Source organism: Notolepis coatsorum (genome assembly GCF_963971535.1).
Source record: "Notolepis coatsorum genome assembly, chromosome: 8".
Taxonomy (NCBI): Eukaryota; Metazoa; Chordata; class Actinopteri; order Aulopiformes; family Paralepididae; genus Notolepis; species Notolepis coatsorum.
Genome location: NC_140172.1, coordinates 33436452 through 33456856, shown reverse-complemented (window position 1 = coordinate 33456856; position 20405 = coordinate 33436452). Strand labels below are relative to the sequence as shown.

At 41.0% G+C, this 20405-nt stretch overlaps 2 protein-coding genes across 6 annotated transcripts in view; both read right to left on the bottom strand.

The window, feature by feature from the left end:
* emsy (EMSY transcriptional repressor, BRCA2 interacting) overlaps positions 1 to 9464 on the bottom strand; it is a 42992-nt gene extending 33528 nt beyond the window's left edge. For all 3 annotated transcript variants that reach the window (XM_084320812.1, XM_084320813.1, XM_084320814.1), the window contains exons 1-8: positions 9299 to 9464; positions 7851 to 7959; positions 5630 to 5729; positions 5219 to 5293; positions 4740 to 4915; positions 3452 to 3610; positions 1605 to 1867; positions 139 to 355 (exon numbers count right to left, since the gene is read on the bottom strand). In XM_084320812.1, the coding sequence (XP_084176938.1) occupies positions 139 to 355; positions 1605 to 1867; positions 3452 to 3610; positions 4740 to 4915; positions 5219 to 5293; positions 5630 to 5729; positions 7851 to 7959; positions 9299 to 9301 (1102 nt within the window). In that variant the 5' untranslated portion in view covers positions 9302 to 9464. The remainder of the gene's footprint in view (positions 1 to 138; positions 356 to 1604; positions 1868 to 3451; positions 3611 to 4739; positions 4916 to 5218; positions 5294 to 5629; positions 5730 to 7850; positions 7960 to 9298) is intronic.
* Positions 9465 to 12995: 3531 nt separating this feature from the next.
* Positions 12996 to 20405, bottom strand: part of gtf2ird1 (GTF2I repeat domain containing 1) — a 64023-nt gene continuing 56613 nt past the window's right edge. For all 3 annotated transcript variants that reach the window (XM_084319589.1, XM_084319587.1, XM_084319588.1), the window contains exon 27: positions 12996 to 14164. In XM_084319589.1, the coding sequence (XP_084175715.1) occupies positions 14096 to 14164 (69 nt within the window). In that variant the 3' untranslated portion in view covers positions 12996 to 14095. The remainder of the gene's footprint in view (positions 14165 to 20405) is intronic.

Here is a 20405-nt window from a genome sequence, read left to right as displayed (position 1 = left end):
TGCTGTACACTTTCACCCCAAACCGGTGAAAACATCAACCTGCAAATGGAAGATGTGCTTAGTTGCTCTTAAAAAAGAAGGAACTGATCTTTGCACTTATTCTAGTGTAGAAGCAAAAAAAGAAATAAAAAAACCTACACTGTGCAATGGTTGACATGACCACAGCGGGGCTGGACGCGACCACGGCGGTGACCGCCACGGTGTTGGGGGGGAACACCACCGTCTGCTTGTGGCTGGGCGCGGTCAGCATGGCGGTGGACACCAGCTTGGACATGGCGGCGTTGTTGTGCGCGTGAGACTTGGACAGGATGTTGGGCACAAAGTTGGAGCTCGGAGACGTCGTCACGATGATCACCTGCCGCCGGAGAAGAGGTTTTTAATTGGTCAAGAGAGAAGTAGTGATACCTGATGAAACGTAGGGTTTAATACAGGGATGGGATAGAATATTCGAATCGTCGATGCCAGTCTCCACATTCGATTTCTTTTATAAAATAATTTTTTAAGGGCTCTTCCAGGCTCTTCTTTTTTATTGAAGCAAACCATTCTTATTTAATTCCTTTTTATATTTAGAGGCAGCCTAATTTTCATAGCCCAATTGATCTAAAAGATGCACATGCTACTGTTTGTGTTTGTTTATTAAAACCGGTTGATAGGCCAATGCAATACTGTTATTATAGGCTACGATGGTGAGTGGTGTCATTTTGATTTATTGTCGGTCAGCTGAGCCGATCAACGTTCTGAAGGATTATCTGAACTCCAGATTCTGAAGTGCCTATTTATGTGCAATACCCTTTGATTTTAATGATCCATTCTATTAAAAAGAATAACTGAATTTAACTGAAACTGAACATTTTAACTGAAACAGAAAAAAATAACTAAATATTTTTAATATAAGTCCCATCCCTCAATACAGTTGTATGTGGGTGAAGACGGTGTGAGCAGGACTTTTCTCTAACCGACGTACCTGTCCAGAACATACAAGACACTCCCTTTTAGAAATATTCAATAAGACAATGACAGATCCATAACACATTTCAGAATCAAAAAGGGGTAGGTTTTTCAGGTTTCTTTTATATTATATTCTACTAATAACCATGTTTTACTATGTGTATCCCAGCAGAAACAACGTATTCTATATTTCAGCATGGTCATAGTCAAGTTAATGATGATTATACTGTATATATATTTCACACCTTAGCAGTGAATCTGCATCCCAAGTGAAGCATTTTAAGAGCAGGTGGGTGGCCATATAGGAGACGCCAGTTGGTAGTCGTAAGGTTGGAGAAAATCGCATTTTCTTTTTTCACAAATTACAGTGTATTGTACATGGCGGAATATAGTGGAATTCAAAACAGTCAATACTGCTGCAAAATGCAATATTTATATATATTGGATAAGAAATTATACTGTAATATATATATATATATCGGTGATAGCAGACACCTTTGCCTGGACCCCAGGATGGCATATTTTACGATACAGCTCTTAATAAAAAAGTAGTTCAGAAGACGTGCGTTTTCAAGTATATTTCAACAATCTGAACTTTCCAGTCTAACAAATGACCTCCATTTCCCTGAGGGGTGTTGGGTAAAACCAGGTCCTACCTTCTGCGTTGTGGTGTTGGTGGTCTGTATGGTGGGCTTGGTGAAGGTGATCTTGACCGGGGACAGGTGGGGAGGCAGGGAGTTTGCTATGCTCTGCATGATGTTGCTCATCTTGGGGCTGCCGCTCATGGGGACGGTGATGGTCTTGGACATGGGCGGGTTGACCTTTGACACCTCCTTCAGGACCACCACAGGGGAGGAGCTGGAGGAGTTGGTCCGCCTCCGCTTGCGAGGCTTCTCGTCCTCATCTGAGCAGCTCACGCCTGGAAGAGAGAGGAAATAATTAATGGGAGCTTTTATAATAACGGATTCCGCCATTTACAGCATACTCAGTAGAGTACTACTGAGTAATAATGTACAGTGTTATAGTACTGTGTACAGTGATACAGGTGTAAAAACACTGGTAATCATACTGGCCAGCGGTATAACTAGTAAGAGTAGGTAGGGATATATATAGAGATATAGGTATAGAGTATATACAGGTACTGTATGTAAAAAGGATTTTATGCAGATATATTCAGACAGATGTGGATAAATATATATATGGTTAATATGAATATATACTGTATACACACACATACAAACATATATATATAGTATACAGCATTATTGTACATGCTATCATACAGAATTATATGAGATTGATTAACCTAGAAACATAATACTGTTCTCAAAGCACAATATTGATTACGAGATTTGCTCAAAAAAAAAGAAATACCTTTTTAATAGATAGATTCATCAACTACAAGGACGCTTTCATAGCATGGTTAAAAAAAGGTTTGGTAAAAAACTAAATAAATGATGGAATAACAACCGTCTGGCTGATGGGGTGGTGCAAGGTCGTTTGAGTAGGACACAGTGACTCAATAATCTGATGGCAGGTGGTCATATAAGACGTTTTCAAAATGTGAAACTTCGGTGCCAAAATAAACCATGCGGCTCTAATGGAGATGAAATGCAGTCGCCTGGACTAGGACTGAGCCCAAACGTTCGGACCTTCGTTCGTTACGTTGGCATTCAAATTCTAAATCAACAAACATTTTCTTTTTTAAAGTTTTTTCTTCACAGTTGCAGATAAAGATTAGGCTACACTAATATTATAGTATTAAAAAAAACTGATGAGTTATATTCATTAAAGAAAGTTGATTTAATAGGCGGCTACGTGGCGTAGTGGGCAAGGCGCTCGCCACGAAATGCTGGAGACGCTGGGCTCGTCAGTTCGAGCCCAGCGCTCCACATTTGCTTTCAGTTTAGCTGGTCGTCCGTACTAATACACATTGGCCGTATTAGGGGGTGGGAAACTGATGGGTGGGGATCGGGCGTTGTGGACAGCGACTCCTACAGGTCGGTTGGTGCGCCTGCGCAGTAGAATCAGGAAGTGTCGGGGGCAGCATGAGCCTCCCACGCGTTACTCCTCGCCACTGAGAGATCGAGCTGCGCAGGTGAAAAGATGCGACTGCTGTTACCTCAAGTACCGGAGGGGACTTGTGCTATGTATGACTTAGTCCACATTGCAGCCGGCTTGTGGGAGGCAAGAAACAGCGTTCGTGACAGGGGAGGGTTGAATTGGATGATACGAAATTGGGATGGGAGAAAAATATAGAAAATGGGAGAAAAAAGTGGACCAAAAAAAATTGATTTAATAAAATAAAAAAAGACTCATTTAATCAGATTAATCACTTTATTCAAATGGAGGATTTCATTTGAAGATATTTATTAAAAATAAATAAAATAATTTAATTTTCTTTTTTTAATTAAAAACCAAGGTTCGAACGTCTGTTCGAAAAACCCTGACAAAGTTCGAATCCCAAAAACAGGCTTCAGGGACAGCCGTAGTCTGGACTCACTCTTCACGTAGACCGTGCTGCCGCTGGGCAACACCACCACGTTGGAGGCGGGGCTCGGTGGACGCGGAGACTTCACCGCCGCCCCTATCATGCCACTGGTTGCCGTGGCGCTGGTGGTGGAGGTGCACGTTGTACTCGTATAGGAATAACAGACAACCACTGCATGGGAGAAAAGATTTTAAATGTATTATCTGCGATTTACATGTAAACAAACAGGTGACGACCAAACAGGTGACCCCCCCCCCCCCCACTGACAATGGTGTTTCGATAGATTCTGTTGACTCATGTTGACCGAGTGAGTTCTTGATACGAGGACAGAACGTATGTTTTTAATGTTTACATTTGTAAAGTTTGAAATCATTGGCTAAAAATACATCTGTATTTTGAGTTATGATGAGTTATGGACGTTAGAAAAGGCTTACCAAGACCTACTATGTGCATACTGTACAGACAAAGTGTATGGTATAAATATACAGTATCACTTTCTAAATGTGTATGGTATATACAGTATCTTTCTAAATGTGTATGGTATTTACAGTATCTCTTTCTAAATGTGTATGGTATTTACAGTATCTCTTTCTAAATGTGTATGGTATTTACAGTATCTCTTTCTAAATGTGTATGGTATTTACAGTATCTCTTTCTAAATGTGTATGGTATTTACAGTATCTCTTTCTAAATGTGTATGGTATTTACAGTATCTCTTTCGAAATGTGTATGGTATTTACAGTATCACTTTCTAAATGTGTATGGTATTTACAGTATCACTTTCTAAATGTGTATGGTATTTACAGTATCACTTTCTAAATGTGTATGGTATTTACAGTATCTCTTTCTAAATGTGTATGGTATTTACAGTATCTCTTTCTAAATGTGTATGGTATTTACAGTATCTCTTTCTAAATGTGTATGGTATTTACAGTATCTCTTTCGAAATGTGTATGGTATTTACAGTATCACTTTCTAAATGTGTATGGTATTTACAGTATCACTTTCTAAATGTGTATGGTATTTACAGTATCTCTTTCTAAATGTGTATGGTATTTACAGTATCACTTTCTAAATGTGTATGGTATATACAGTATCTCTTTCTAAATGTGTATGGTATTTACAGTATCTCTTTCTAAATGTGACACACACACCACACACACACACACACACACGCACACACACACACACACGCCAGCTCATGAAGTCGGGAGGAGCCGGGATCGAACCGGGAACCTTCATATTACCAGACGACCGCACTACCTCCTGAGCCACTGCTTGCCCTAGATCCTGGACCTACCTTCTTTGTTTCCTGTCTCAGCTGGAAGCAGGAGAGAGGCGTTCTGATTGGCTGTGGCATTGGCTACTGCATTAGCAGTCACAGTGAATGCCGTCTGGGGGACCAGTCTGGGCATTAAGGGAACAAGCCGCCGCCCTTCAATGGACCATTCAGACGAGCTGTTCGGACCGGACATGCTGCACAGAGAGAGGATGTGGTTTGTAGCACTGATCCAACCTGTAGAGTTACACCAAATGCTGCCTACATATATTTTCGAGCTAAAAATGCTTAAAACCTTTATAATAATAATAAAAGAAAATATATATATACAGTATATAAATATATACCGGTACATATAAATTATATTCAAAATGACATGATTTATGACGTAAAAGAAACATGATGTAATAACACTGATAGACGATGAAATATAAATATTGATACATTGGCCTTACTCTATTGTTTCCAAACAGAAGAAATAATTCCTATTTCATACTTACTGATAAGCAATTGTTGTGAGGCGTTCATCGTTGACTGCCCTGCGCACTTCTGCGCGATGTCGCTCTGTTGAGATGCTGGAGATGAAAATGCTAAAATTGTTAAATGTATGAATGGTAGAATTGTGCAGAGAAATGCACTTATTTTAATGCATAATGGCATAGCCAAAGGGAACAGTGGACATTATCTAGGCATTTAATCCAATGAACCACAATGGGGGGAAATTCTGCCTGGAAATTTCTTAAAATCTTCAGAATTCATTACATTTTTTAATTTTTGTTTTGAAATTTAGTTTATAAAAAAGAACATGCACATTAATTTAAATATGATAGACATTTCAATGGAATTAGTACATTCAGGCAGAGATGATTCCATAACTTACATCCCTATTTACAAAATACACAAATAATTACCCAAGGATTTTAGTGAGTTCTCCTAAGAGATCCTTCTTGTCCTTGGTGAGGTCTCCTTGGGCTCGTAGAGCACTGATAACCCCAGCATAGGCCTCCAGCTCTGGGAAACATAGACAGATGCAAATGCCAATCAGCATGATAGAAGTGTGCAGCAATTAAACTAGTATTTTATTCCATTATGAAATGTGTCCAGGGTTAAGTGTGCCCATGTCCCAATAGCTTTATTGCTTATTTATTTAAAGGGGAACTATCTTATAAATGGCCTTTTTGAGTGTTTAGCATTGTTTCCTAGCTATGTGAACTTATATTAATATGATCTATGTCTCTAATTCTCATATTGGCGCATTCTTCCAATTCTCCTCTCACAATATTCACCCTCACTGAACTGAGTCATCTGAAAATGTGATGATTTGTGATGTCAGAGAGACACCGCTGCATGATAATGTGGCTGTGTAGCATCAGGCTCATGATGAGCTGCACACAGTGGTTGGAGCCCAGCCTCAAAACGGCTTAAGATCTTGAGGTAGAAAAATGCTGTTTTTGAGGACTTGATTAGAAATACAAAACAATGAATAAAATAAAATAAAATTACAGAGGTGTTCCATAGACTCACAGGAATTGTGTAAAAGTGCCCAAATAGAAATAGTAAAATAGTTCCCCTTTAACTTAACTTTCCAACTTTTAAGGATTTATTCTATGTTCATATTTCTTGAATATATTATATATAAAAGCCATCGTTGCCATGGTAATAAAAGCCTAAATTGAATATTCAAATACTTTTTCCTTTATTTAATTTTTTTTACCCCTCCCAAAATAAGAATTAGTCTAGGAAATATTAATTAGCTTATTGAAATAATAACCCAACATTCATCAGTTATTTTCAACTGATTCTTTTCAAACATGGATATTTAGAACTTTCAGAAAACCGTGCACAGGTGATATCTGACTTAAGCAGAGTGTAGGCCACCCTGCTCCAGTGTTTTCATTAACCGTTTAAATACTTCCCCTTCTACGATATTGATAGGCCATTTGTCTTGAGCAATGAATGAGACTACAGCATCAGTTATGAGCTGCTTTCTGTTATCTGTAATGGGCTTTATCATCATACATAGTGTTTTTTTGTAATAAAAATAATAAAGCCTAATGGTCGTATGTGACAAAGACATAACTAATGGATAATGTTGCGAGGCTTCGAATATTTGATGATAATACATGCTGAAGCTTCAAAGCCCCAAAACAGGTATTCAGGACAGGCCCTATGATCTATGAACTTAAAATATGAAGCTCATCACTTTAACATTTTGAAAGAAGAGTCTTCCAGAAGTTCAGCTGGAAGACTCTTCACTGGGCTCCACATGGACTGAAATGATGCAATAGTGATATAGGACCTCAGCATAGGTCCACAGAGGCATGTCTGTGCACCACTACACTCTGCCTGTGCATATTATCTACTAGCGTCCTCATGCTAGCATACTGGTGTCATACAGCATATGGCTTGGCATGCTAATCAAAGGAGATGACTGGTGGATCAAAGAGTGGGTCTATGAAAGACTGTTCGTCTGCATAGTATAGGTAGTTCTGTACTTCTAGACTATGTGAGAACATTTAGGGTCACATTTATTTTTGCCGCATAGGTTACTTGAGCTCCTCGGGATCAATGTGCTCCGAGAACATAAGAATAACTGTGAAATTGATAATGGTTTACTTTGTGGGGATATGTGGTTTAGGCTACTTTGTTCAAGAATCTGCAAGCAAGTATTTTATATCAAAAGTAAATGTAGCAGCCTACATATTGTAATGTCCTCCTTGTATTTCAGTACTAGGGATCTGACCTTGTAGGAACTATTTGATTGTTTTTGTGTTAAGATTGTAGTTTGTTAAGTTCTTCACTGGGTGGCAGCACGGAGCGCATGGGTTTTGAATAAAGGCACAGGTGTGTAGGCTATGGCAATTAAGGTATCTAGGTATGGGTGACGGAGAGATCTCACGGTTTTTAATGCACGAACACATGCTCATTTTCAGTATTATTAACAGCATTATGCAGAAATTATTGTTTGGCTCATCACATGTATTATGTTAAATACTTCAATTAAATGGGAACTTCACCCAATGGCAGGTGACACCGACTCGACATTGTGTTTTTTCTAATTGCGCGTCAAAGACGAGGATTCCCCGCACCCAACCGAGCGTCTACCAGGACATCAGGATAGTCGCTACAGACCTAGTTTCCGGAGAATCCGTTTGCACTCGTCCCTGCCCAGGTCCAGCAGGGTGGGCCACACCACTGGCATGTTCCCAGGCAGCACAGGCTTCTCCAGCTGAATCATGGGCTGCATGAACAAAAGGTCATGGTTAAAAGACTGCCGTGCATAATGTGACTGGCTCATCAATGAGTCAAGATATCTGCACAGTCACACCAAGGCTCTGACTCTTGTCTGCCTGGAATGGGTTAGTCTGGCAAAGTATGGTAAAGGTGCTGTAATAAAAAAAAATGTTTACATACATGCTGCTCCATTGTATGACTAACAATGTATATTTTCCAAGGTTTTTCAATTGTTATTCATGCAATGGAGCAGTATGTGTGTAAAAATAACTGTAGCATTGCCCAATTTATTAGCAGCACATTTACCGTACTTCATGATCCAAGTTTCAAGTTTCTTTAATAGTTGTCATACAGAAGTACAGAATACTTTCATACAAAATGCTTCTTACTGTTACGCTCCAGAGACTGTGCTAGACAAGATAGTATCAAATAACATAGTATAGCATGTAAATTAGAAGTAGAAAATGAGGTCACAGTGTTCAGTATAGACATATGTACAATGTTCGATCCTGGCCTAACGGGCTTTGAACGCAAATAATAACAGAATATACAATGTCCTGCATGGGTCTAGAGATGGAGCTATAGGGCTTCTTATTCATAACAAACACAGAAAAAATAACTAAACCAGACTCACTCAGCTCTCCGAGCAGGGGTTTAATAAAAACATGTCCATAGAAATGTCCAGTAACAACAACAACCCACCACACCCTCCATCCTTTAGGAACTGAGCACTCTCACCTAGGAGCTTTGAATGAGCCTAACACCAGCCAAATGGCTTCTTCCTGGTAAGTATATCAGTTATACTAGCCACTTAGGTGTTCAATAAGTATTTTCTATTCAAAAGACTACACGTTGGCTGCTAAGAATTTCAATTGGCAGGATTGACACTGAAGAGTTTCAACACCTGGATGTCAGATAGTCCCTCATCGAGGAGCAAGCTCAGTGGAAATGAACAGCAGTCAGTGTTAAATGGATTCTGAACGAATCTGTCATCCTTGGTAATGCAACGTTACTAGCCTGACAACGTCTCAATAGCTGGCAATAGATCAACATTGGCAGGTTTAGGTTGCCTTGTCCAGTGTTATGCAGCATGCAGCTCACACTGCCTGGTACTGAGCTAGTAGCCATTTTGAGTGGAACGTCAGCTGAGTTACTGCCATAGAACACTTGAGTCAAATGCCAAATATTGCACCACACTTGATTATTTTGATATTACATTTGCATGTACATGTGTATGGGTTGCTGGTTTTACCGAATTCGTATTGCATGATAATATTCAACGATTAACGTGAGTGGCATGATTTGATGCCTGTGAGCTTTTCAGACATAACGTTAAGTCTTCTTACCATTTGTTCATGGGACAACAGCAAGGTCTCGAAGACAAGTCCGTGGTCCGAGAAATGATCATTGATCACATGGCATTTGACAGATGCACCCAGTGTTGTCCGTTAATATTTATTCGCGTTAAAAAGGGCAACACTGCGCCAAGTGATCAGCTGAAATTAAGAGTGATTTTCGGTGCAGCAGCTTGATGTGTTATTGTTGTTCGATGCGCGAGCCGCCTTCTTCCTCCTTTTTGTTGGGGTTTCCGGTGGGTCTAGGAGCTCTCTGCTGCCACCTACCTCCTAGGCGACATACTGTTATAGTGTTATTATTATTTTTGTTGCAATATTTATATATATTTTTTTAATCTATTCTATTCTACAATTTTATTGCACTGCACTATTGCACTATTTTAGTCTAGTTTATCTTGCTCCTTTTATTATTGTCTATTTAAAACTGAATCAAACCATAAACTAGGTGGCCTGTTGGGATGTTAGATCCTAATGTAATGTGAAAAACTGTGATTTTATATGTCTGCACTTTATGTGCTCATTTTATGTCTGTCTTTTTTCTGTTGTGAAGCACTTTGAGCTGCAGTTTCTGTATGAAAGGTGCTATACAAATAAAGTGTATTATTATTATTATTATTATTATTATTATTATTATTATTATTATTATTATTATTATTATTATTATTATTATTATTACAAGATAAGATAAAACTGTATTGATCTCCTTGGGGAAATTCAGGCATCATAGCAGCATGGGTGGGTATGGTAATAGTATAAGACATAAATATAGGCAATAAAGTTATAGTACAGTAGAAAAGTAAAAATAAGCAGTGTAAACAATATAATTAACTCTGAATATTTATAAGCATATATGAGCAAGTAGGCAATGTAATCAAAGCTGCCGATGAGGGTATGTATGCCCTATCAGTTATATTATACATTACAATAAATATGGTCAATAATACTTAGAATCTGAGAATATACTATGAGTAAGTAAAGTATACAGTATACATAAGGTACCCTAACTGGCATGATATACGTCATACGCTATATGTTGTAGTTTGTGCAGTTTAGATAAGAGTCAGACACACTTAGTAATCAGACATTCCTAGTAGTTCTTCTTGAGTTCTGCTATCGCCTGTGTCGTATCGTCTCATGATTAAACTAACCTAACATCTCATGATTATAACTAACCTAACAGCCATTAGTTCTCCGGCTGCTGGCAGCGGTCTCTGACTCCCTGCCCACTGTTGTGGAGCCTGATGGCCGCTGGTACAAAGGACTGGCCAAGGCGGTTAGTGGTGTGTCGGGGGTATGAGTCTGTGGCTGAACGTGCTTCTCATCTTGGCTAGCTCCTCATAAAGGGGTTGGGAGGGATTCTCCAGGATAGTGGCCAGCTTCCTTCTCATCCTCCTCTCCGCCACCACCTCTAGTTTGACCAGCTCGACTCCCACCACAGAGCTAGCCTTCCTCACCAGCTTGTTCAGTTTGTTGGTGTCCCTTGAGATGATGTAGCCCCCCCCCCCCCCCCCAGCATAGAATAGGACACTGGCCACTACAGGCTGGTAAAATGACTGCAGCAGTCTATTGCACACATTGAAGGACCTCAGTCTCTTCAGGAAGAACAGCCTGCTCTGTCCCTTCCTAGAGGGCCTCTGTGTTGTACGACCAGTCCAATTAGTTGTTTAGGTGTACTCCAAGGAACTTGTATGTCTACAAGTTATGAAGTACAAATAATTTGTTTACAAAGGATACACATTTCACAACTTATGACTAATAATAACCAAAACAAAATACATAACTGTATACTATGGGAGAGAGAGAAAATGGGAGCTTTTCAGAAATATCTGCACTGCTGAAAATCTCCCTTTTTGAAGCCAGTTTGGTTTTGCTGTACAGGTTTAATTACAAGGCTACATCTTACGAGAAGCAAGAATCTTAGCAATCATTTTGTAATCTGTTCAACAATGATATAGAACTTATTTATCTTTTTAAAGCACCATAGTGGCAAGAGAGTCAGTAAGTATTAACAATAATCATAATATAAGCATTTGCATCTACAATATAATTACATTTTAGAAAGCAATCAGTGACCAGTGATTTTCAATACTTTCAGCTATTAGTTACATTTATTATTTCTAATACTGGGAAGTTCAATGGCTTAAACATGACCTGTTTTTTTAAATAATTTTTTTTATCATCAGAGCCAACTGATGGTAGCTTTAAAGGAACACTCCAACATATTTGGAAATACTTGTCAGCCATCTTCCTCAGAATCAAGCGAGAAGATTGATATCAAGTTAATCTCTGTGCGTTGGTTTTAGAGTTGTTGGAAGTTGTATTTCTTCACTTTTGACGGAGCTAGGCTAGCTGCTCCCTACTGCTGCCAGTCCTTGTGCTAAGCTAGGCTAGCATGCACCCAGACTTCTCTCTGGGGCTACTGGACAAACACAGATGATATCAATCTTCTTGTCTGACTCTGGGGAAGATGGCAAATACGTGTATTTCCCCAAAATCCTTTAAGCTATTGGTTACATGTATTATTTCAAATGCTGGGAAGTAATTATCAATGGCTATTGATGTATAGCTTAAATAGATCCACCAATAGGAAGAGGAGTCATCACTTTCTCTAGATAAACACCCTTCACCAACCGGCCCCCCGTATCTCACAGACCTCTCCCTCTACCAACCCTCTCTGTCCCTCAGATCCACCTCAGCCTGCCTTCTCTCCACCCCATTGGGCAATTTTCCAATCCAGCCTCAAGACCCACCTCCTCTGCCTTCTTAGCCTCCTCCATCCACCCTTGTGTCGTTAGTCTACTACCACCAGCCTAGTGTAAAACGACATTCTAGAAAAGCGCTATATAAATCTAATTTATTATCATCAAGGGCTGTCCCCAACTAAGGATTTGGATGGTCGACTATGATTGGCCAAAATGTGCCGTTAGTCGACTATTGGTAGACAAAAAAAAAGTATAATATTAAAAAAAAAATCCATTTGGGCTGTGGGGGGTGCTTAATGTCTGAAGGAGTCGACTGAAGGCTTCTTGTCCTCTGCGAAAGCATGCAATTGGTCCACTGATGGATACATCTTGATATTTGTCTAGTCTAGTGTGTTCATTAGATGGGTGAAATCCTCTTTCAGTGCCTCTGTGCCTGTTTTCGTAGGCAGTTAACCTCTGGTATGCGTGCCATTAAGGTTAGCCCACGCTTCTAGGCCTCTTTTCTTTTGGAAAGAATGATAAGGGGGGAAAAAATTATAATTCTTTTTTTATATATATATTCGACTAAGAGGTTGGCCAGTCGACTACGGCTCCTTTCGACCGATTAGTCGACTAATCGACTAATAGGGGTCAGCCCTATATCATTATAATAATAATGATACCAACTCACATACAGATGACATCACAAAACACTCACCTTACCAGATACACTATATACTGTATAATGACACTTTTACCTCACAGCTTCTCCACAAAGGGTGTCACCCTACTCACCTAGAGCTAATAGAGAACCCACCCCCATGTTTGCATTTGGCGCTAAACTGGTATGATTTTACAAACTTTACAAAAGTGCCACATATTATCTGAAGTTTGACACAAACCTTCACTATCCATTATAATATAGAGCTTGTTTCTCTCACAGTGTAAAACCATTGCTATGTACACAAATAAGCTCAAATAAATAATAAATCAACAACTCAAGCAAATGCAAGGCAACACATTTTTATTTCAAAGGCCTAACTGGCGTTAAGGTACAGCATCATAAATATTGGTTAGTCCAGAGACAGTCATTGCAGAATAACACATACCACTCTTTCCTTTACACACAATACATTCAATATGACTTAAATGAGATATTTTACATAGTGTTAATGTGCTACTAACATAAAAAATTTAAACGTGATGAGTTTTACCAAAGGTCTTGACTCTCTAGTGCTGCAACTACAACAGGTTCATTCCTGCCACTGAGAATAGCAGGACGTCTACCTGTCTGGAAGTCCTTATTAATATCTCCGGAACATTGTAATGGCTTGTGTTGGCCTGGTGGTGGCGTGAGTCAACCCAACACCCAGTTAAGACACTTTATGTCGGTGTTTCCTCCGTTCTTGTGGTCACCTGCACTTACTGAGTTACATACATTAGTAGTATCTTTGTTAGTGTTTCGATATCGATATTTCCTTAAGGACTTGTATTACAGAATAATGTCTTTTTACATCCCTGCACATAATGTTATATTTCAATAAATATAATAAATAAAAAGGTACAAATATCTGAATGTTATGGAACCAGATTCCAAAGACTGTTATCTGTGTCGTTTGACAGTAATACTACGTATATCGCAAACCATGATATTTCCATGTTAGCGCCAACGACATGGCCTCAAAGGATGGGACACTTTGTGAATGCGAGGGCCAATAATACATTGTTTTGAGAAATGTTCACAAGCTTTGCGAGATCCGATATCGTCGGATTTTTTACTAGAGAATGTTCGACAAGAGGGTTGAGTCGTCAGCACCGTCTGGGCAAAGTGGGAGAGACGAAGAACTGTCAAAGCACGTCTCCTGCAGCACGCAGTCATTCATTCTGTTATTCATCAAACACTCAAGCGGTCATTCGAAAAGTCACACCTACAGGCTTCTTCTACATTTTCAGTCTGTTGTCTGTCAGTTTTCTTTTTATTTTAATAGCGTTAGCACGCAGGCAAAGCTGAAAGTTCGATATGGAATAGTAATAAATATTGGTTTGACAAACTCCTAATTTCATCCCTTTGTTATTGTCGTTGTTGTAGTAGTAGAGGTTTTGTCCTTCAGTACGTGACTTTTCCAGGAACCTGCACATTCACACCACTGTAGTCCACCATGTACATGGGCCATTGCTGGAATGAGAGAGAGAGAGAGAGAGAGAGAGAGAGAGAGAGAGAGAGAGAGAGAGAGAGAGAGAGAGAGATGAAAACAATCAATAACTTTAATGAGTAACTAAACCCATCGTAATTCTTGCTGCCCCCTAGTGGTTGATATTTCCACCCAGCGGCACACTCTGCCCCACCCCAAACAGTGATGTCAAGAGTACCTCTTTTTTCTTCTATATCAGACTTTGATAGTACCTCCAGAGAGGCACTCTGACATCACTATGTGTGGTAGAGTGTAGGACTGTGGACATTTCTCGATTCTAAGATGCATCGCGATGCGGACGTGGACGATTCTGCATCGACGCAGTGACAGAACACAATCGATTATTATTATTATTTTTTTTTTTTTATTGATCTTTTTCCCCCTCCATTTTCCTCCGATTTTCTCCCATCCCAATGTTAGTCGTATGCCAATTCCCAGTCCCTTCCTGGTCGCTGCGCACTTACCCCCCACAGTCAGATCATCTGGGAGAGTGGAGGCTACCACGTGCTTCCTCCGACACACGTCCAGCCAATCACCGCGCGGATTCTCATTGAGAGGGTGTAACGTGTGGAAGGATCACACTATCCCCCTCAGGTCCTATCCGCGCTTAGCAGGCGCCCCGACCGAACTGTAGGAGTCGCTGTTTACAACGACCCGGACCCACCCCGCCAGCTTCTCCCACCCTCTAATACTGCCAATTGTATTAGTGTGAACGGCCAGCCAAGCTGGTGACAACCCCGGAGCTGTGAGCTGGACTCAAACAGGCGAATCCAGCTCACAGCTCCGGGGTTGGTGACGAACGCAATCTCCGCTCGGCCACCTAACCGCCCATCGATTATTATTATTATTATTTTTAATATTACTCTCGTGCTAGCTTTTATGTTCTTTTACAATGTAGCACTTTGGGACAACTATAAAGCGCCCTACAAATCAAATATATTATTATTATTGTATTAATAAAGCTAGTGCTCTGGTCATGCATCCACTCAACTCATAGAAAATACAGCATCAGGCAAGGCTGTCAATCGATTAAAATATTTAATCTGATTAATCGCATGATTGTCCATAGTTAACTCGCGATTAATTGCAAATTAATCAAATTTTTTAATCTGTTCTAAATCTACCTTAAACGGATATTTTTCAACTTTTAATAGTCATGAGTCATGAGTCAACAAATGCTGAATTTTATGAATTGAAAATGGGGGACCCTGATGTAAACAAGACGAAAGTCTTTCTCTGGTCTGCATCCCCTTAACAATTGTGTGTATTGAGCTGTACTGTACCCATTCTGCAATCTGTTAATTAAAGTTTTCAATCAATCAATGCTTGCTTTATGCAGCCATTTAACACAAAAGGATGACCCTCATGCATTGCAAATTTGCATCAAATAAAAAAAATTGAAAACATTTAAAAAAAAGTTGTCAAACAAACATAGTATCAATGAGAGTATCAATAATACAACTGAGTGAAGTCTAGTAAAAAAAAATGTAAAAAAAATGTAAAACAAATTAATTAATAAAAAGAAATGTTAACGTTAATCTCGCGATAAAAAAATAGTGGCGTTAAAAGAATTGTGACAGCCTGATACTAATAAAAAAATAGTATTGAACCGTTTTTAACAGCTGGGTATCGAGATACCTTTCTAGTATCTGTATCATGCAACACTAGTAAAGACATTTATTTTGACATTCTGATTTAAGAACTTTGGGGTGTGGGGTGTGGTAGAGTGTGCAGGAAGGTGGGGTGTGGGGTAGAGTGTGCAGGAAGGTGGGGTGTGGGGTAGAGTGTGCAGGAAGGTGGGGTGTGGGGTAGAGTGTGCAGGAAGGTGGGGTGTGGGGTAGAGTGCAGGAAGGTGGGGTGTGGGGTAGAGTGCAGGAAGGTGGGGTGTGGGGTAGAGTGCAGGAAGGTGGGGTGTGGGGTAGAGTGCAGGAAGGTGGGGTGTGGGGTAGAGTGTGCAGGAAGGTGGGGTGTGGGGTAGAGTGCAGGAAGGTGGGGTGTGGGGTAGAGTGCAGGAAGGTGGGGTGTGGGGTAGAGTGTGCAGGAAGGTGGGGTGTGGGGTAGAGTGCAGGAAGGTGGGGTGTGGGGTAGAGTGCAGGAAGGTGGGGTGTGGGGTAGAGTGCAGGAAGGTGGGGTGTGGGGTAGAGTGCAGGAAGGTGGGGTGTGGGGTAGAGTGCAGGAAGGTGGGGTGTGGGGTAGAGTGTGCAGGAAGGTGGGGTGTGGGGTAGAGTGTGCAGGAAGGTGGGGTGTGGGGTAGAGTGCAGGAAGGTGGGGTGTGGGGTAGAGTGTGCAGGAAGGTGGGGTGTGGGGTAGAGTGTGCAGGAAGGTGGGGTGTGGGGTAGTGTGCAGGAAGGTGGGGTGTGGGGTAGTGTGCAGGAAGGTGGGGTGTGGCAGGGAACAAACTTAACTTTTTGACTTACCAGCCATTTGGCTGGTAGATTTTTAAAAGTACCAGCCGGGCAGATTTTTAGGTAAATAGCTTTTTAGTATATCGCCATGTGTTATTATTACATATAATACTCTCATATGCTATTTTCAATTAATATCATAAACAACATAAGGAATATTAGCATAATTTTGAGTGGACTGAAGGAATGAGTCAGCGTTAATAGTTTTAAATGCAAATAATTTATTGAAACATAGAAGTGGGGTCGGGACACACACACACTGTGTTTCAACTCACCACCCCTGCATCATATTGTAGTCTGTCTTCAAACTTCCACTCCTCTCGAAACTTTTTTATATTTGAATATCAACATTATCTGTCCATCCTCAGTAATCCTCAGTTTACTATAATATACTCCTGTCCTGAGTCCTGACTAGTGACTCCGTCGTCTTTCCAAACGCACGCACACACACACAGGGAAGGGGAGAGTGCCCCCCCATTTCCCTTTCCTCAGTGCTGTTCACTATGGCTCTGCCTCGTCTGATCATCAGGATTAGCTTGTTAGCTTACGTTAACGTTTGTAGTGATTGGTACATAAACGTTAATTTCGGGCGATGTGGGCATAAAGGAATGGCGACGGTGCAAAGCATGTAGCTGAATTGGACTCGTTGTGAGAAGAAAAAAAACATCACAGACTTATTTTGAGTTTGTAGGCGCACTGCTGTGTTAACGCTGCTGTGTTGACGCTGCTGCTCTGTTTTCAAGAAAGTGAAACACGGAGTGGGCGGATATCATATGACTCGCGGAGTTGCTAGGTTTTTCAAAATAAGAGTATCATATGAACCTGAACGTTGCTAGCTGCCGGAGCCCAGATATTATGACTGGAGCTGCGCTTGGGGAGGAAATGAGACCCGCACAGGATTTTCAAAATAAGAGTATCGATATGAACTACACGCCAGCTGGCGGGAAGACTATTATTTTTAGTCGCCAGACGGTAAATCGACACGCATTTGGCGAATGGCGTGTAGTTATTTTGTTCCCTGGGTGTGGGGTAGAGTGTGCAGGAAGGTGGGGTGTGGGGTAGAGTGTGCAGGAAGGTGGGGTGTGGGGTAGAGTGTGCAGGAAGGTGGGGTGTGGGGTAGAGTGTGCAGGAAGGTGGGGTGTGGGGTAGTGTGCAGGAAGGTGGGGTGTGGGGTAGTGTGCAGGAAGGTGGGGTGTGGCAGGGAACAAACTTAACTTTTTGACTTACCAGCCATTTGGCTGGTAGATTTTTAAAAATACCAGCCGGGCAGATTTTTAGGTAAATAGCTTTTTAGTATATCGCCATGTGTTATTATTACATATAATACTCTCATATGCTATTTTCAATTAATATCATAAACAACATAAGGAATATTAGCATAATTTTGAGTGGACTGAAGGAATGAGTCAGCGTTAATAGTTTTAAATGCAAATAATTTATTGAAACATAGAAGTGGGGTCGGGACACACACACACTGTGTTTCAACTCACCACCCCCGCATCATATTGTAGTCTGTCTTCAAACTTCCACTCCTCTCGAAACTTTTTTATATTTGAATATCAACATTATCTGTCCATCCTCAGTAATCCTCAGTTTACTATAATATACTCCTGTCCTGAGTCCTGACTAGTGACTCCGTCGTCTTTCCAAACGCACGCACACACACACAGGGAAGGGGAGAGTGCCCCCCCATTTCCCTTTCCTCAGTGCTGTTCACTATGGCTCTGCCTCGTCTGATCATCAGGATTAGCTTGTTAGCTTACGTTAACGTTTGTAGTGATTGGTACATAAACGTTAATTTCGGGCGATGTGGGCATAAAGGAATGGCGACGGTGCAAAGCATGTAGCTGAATTGGACTCGTTGTGAGAAGAAAAAAAACATCACAGACTTATTTTGAGTTTGTAGGCGCACTGCTGTGTTAACGCTGCTGTGTTGACGCTGCTGCTCTGTTTTCAAGAAAGTGAAACACGGAGTGGGCGGATATCATATGACTCGCGGAGTTGCTAGGTTTTTCAAAATAAGAGTATCATATGAACCTGAACGTTGCTAGCTGCCGGAGCCCAGATATTATGACTGGAGCTGCGCTTGGGGAGGAAATGAGACCCGCACAGGATTTTCAAAATAAGAGTATCGATATGAACTACACGCCAGCTGGCGGGAAGACTATTATTTTTAGTCGCCAGACGGTAAATCGACACGCATTTGGCGAATGGCGTGTAGTTATTTTGTTCCCTGGGTGTGGGGTAGAGTGTGCAGGAAGGTGGGGTGTGGGGTAGAGTGTGCAGGAAGGTGGGGTGTGGGGTAGAGTGTGCAGGAAGGTGGGGTGTGGGGTAGAGTGTGCAGGAAGGTGGGGTGTAGGGTAGAGTGTGCAGGAAGGTGGGGTGTAGGGTAGAGTGTGCAGGAAGGTGGGGTGTAGGGTAGAGTGTGCAGGAAGGTGGGGTGTGGGGTAGAGTGTGCAGGAAGGTGGGGTGTGGGGTAGAGTGTGCAGGAAGGTGGGGTGTGGGGTAGAGTGTGCAGGAAGGTGGGGTGTGGGGTAGAGTGTGCAGGAAGGTGGGGTGTGGGGTAGAGTGTGCAGGAAGGTGGGGTGTGGGGTAGAGTGTGCAGGAAGGTGGGGTGTGGGGTAGAGTGTGCAGGAAGGTGGGGTGTGGGGTAGAGTGTGCAGGAAGGTGGGGTGTGGGGTAGAGTGTGCAGGAAGGTGGGGTGTAGGGTAGAGTGTGCAGGGTGAAAATATGAGCCACTACAGCAGGGGTGGCCAACCCGCAGCTTGCGAGCCGCATGCAGCTCTTTGGCCCTCAATGTGTGGCTCCTCCCTCAAAAAAGAAATCATTATAATATTTTATTATTATTATTATTATTATTATTATTATTATTATTATTTTTTATTTTTTTCATTCATTCCAAAAGACATAGAATAAACATGTACAGACTTTCTTTTTTAAATGGTCCATTTGCATGTTCTTGGTATCTGATTCTAGGGACATCTATGGATCTCAGGGAATGTATTCCCAGTGTCAGAAATATTGTGTATGTTACTAGGCTTGAGTAAATTGTAATGAACCAAAGAAGAATATCAATTCAATTATATATATATATTATTTTTTGTATCTTTGACTGTGAATAACACCATGCTAAAATTGACCAGACCTGAAAAATCTAAGCAAATGAATAAAGGGAAGATGATTAACAGGAGGTTTTGTAGATACAGTACTGAATTCTGCCATCCAGACACATGCAATTTGAAATATGATTATAGAATATCAGGCCTATAAATGACCTTATTATGGCCAAGTCGCACATCTATGGATCGGGCCAAATCTCCCCTTTCCAATGGCAGAGTTCAATCTGGATTTAGTATCACCAGGCGTGATTCACAAACGTGAATGAAATCTACTGTAAGTACGGTTACTTCTTTATAATGTACATTTCTCCACCATTTTTCATCAGATTGCAACGCCGTTTTTTGCTAGACGTTCACAGAAAGGTAGAGAAACGTTATTATGGCAATAACGTTCAGGTTTGTGGGAAATAATCCCGAAAAATAAGAGAAATAAAAAAGTTTATCCAGAAGTCAGATGATTGACAGGGGCTGGCGTGAGCTGGGTAGTGTAGTTTTTCTAAATTCGAAAGCCCATCAAAAGCCCTGGGTCTCTTCCTTCAAAATACTACACTCACTTCCTCCTGTCAATATGTGCCGGTTTCCGACTCAATGCCCTGATATTTCTATAATCATATATTTCACTAATAACAGTTAAAATCATTGGTAAACAAACGTAATGCTGAAAATATACACTTTGACTGCTGTTTTGACAGGGTTAGGGT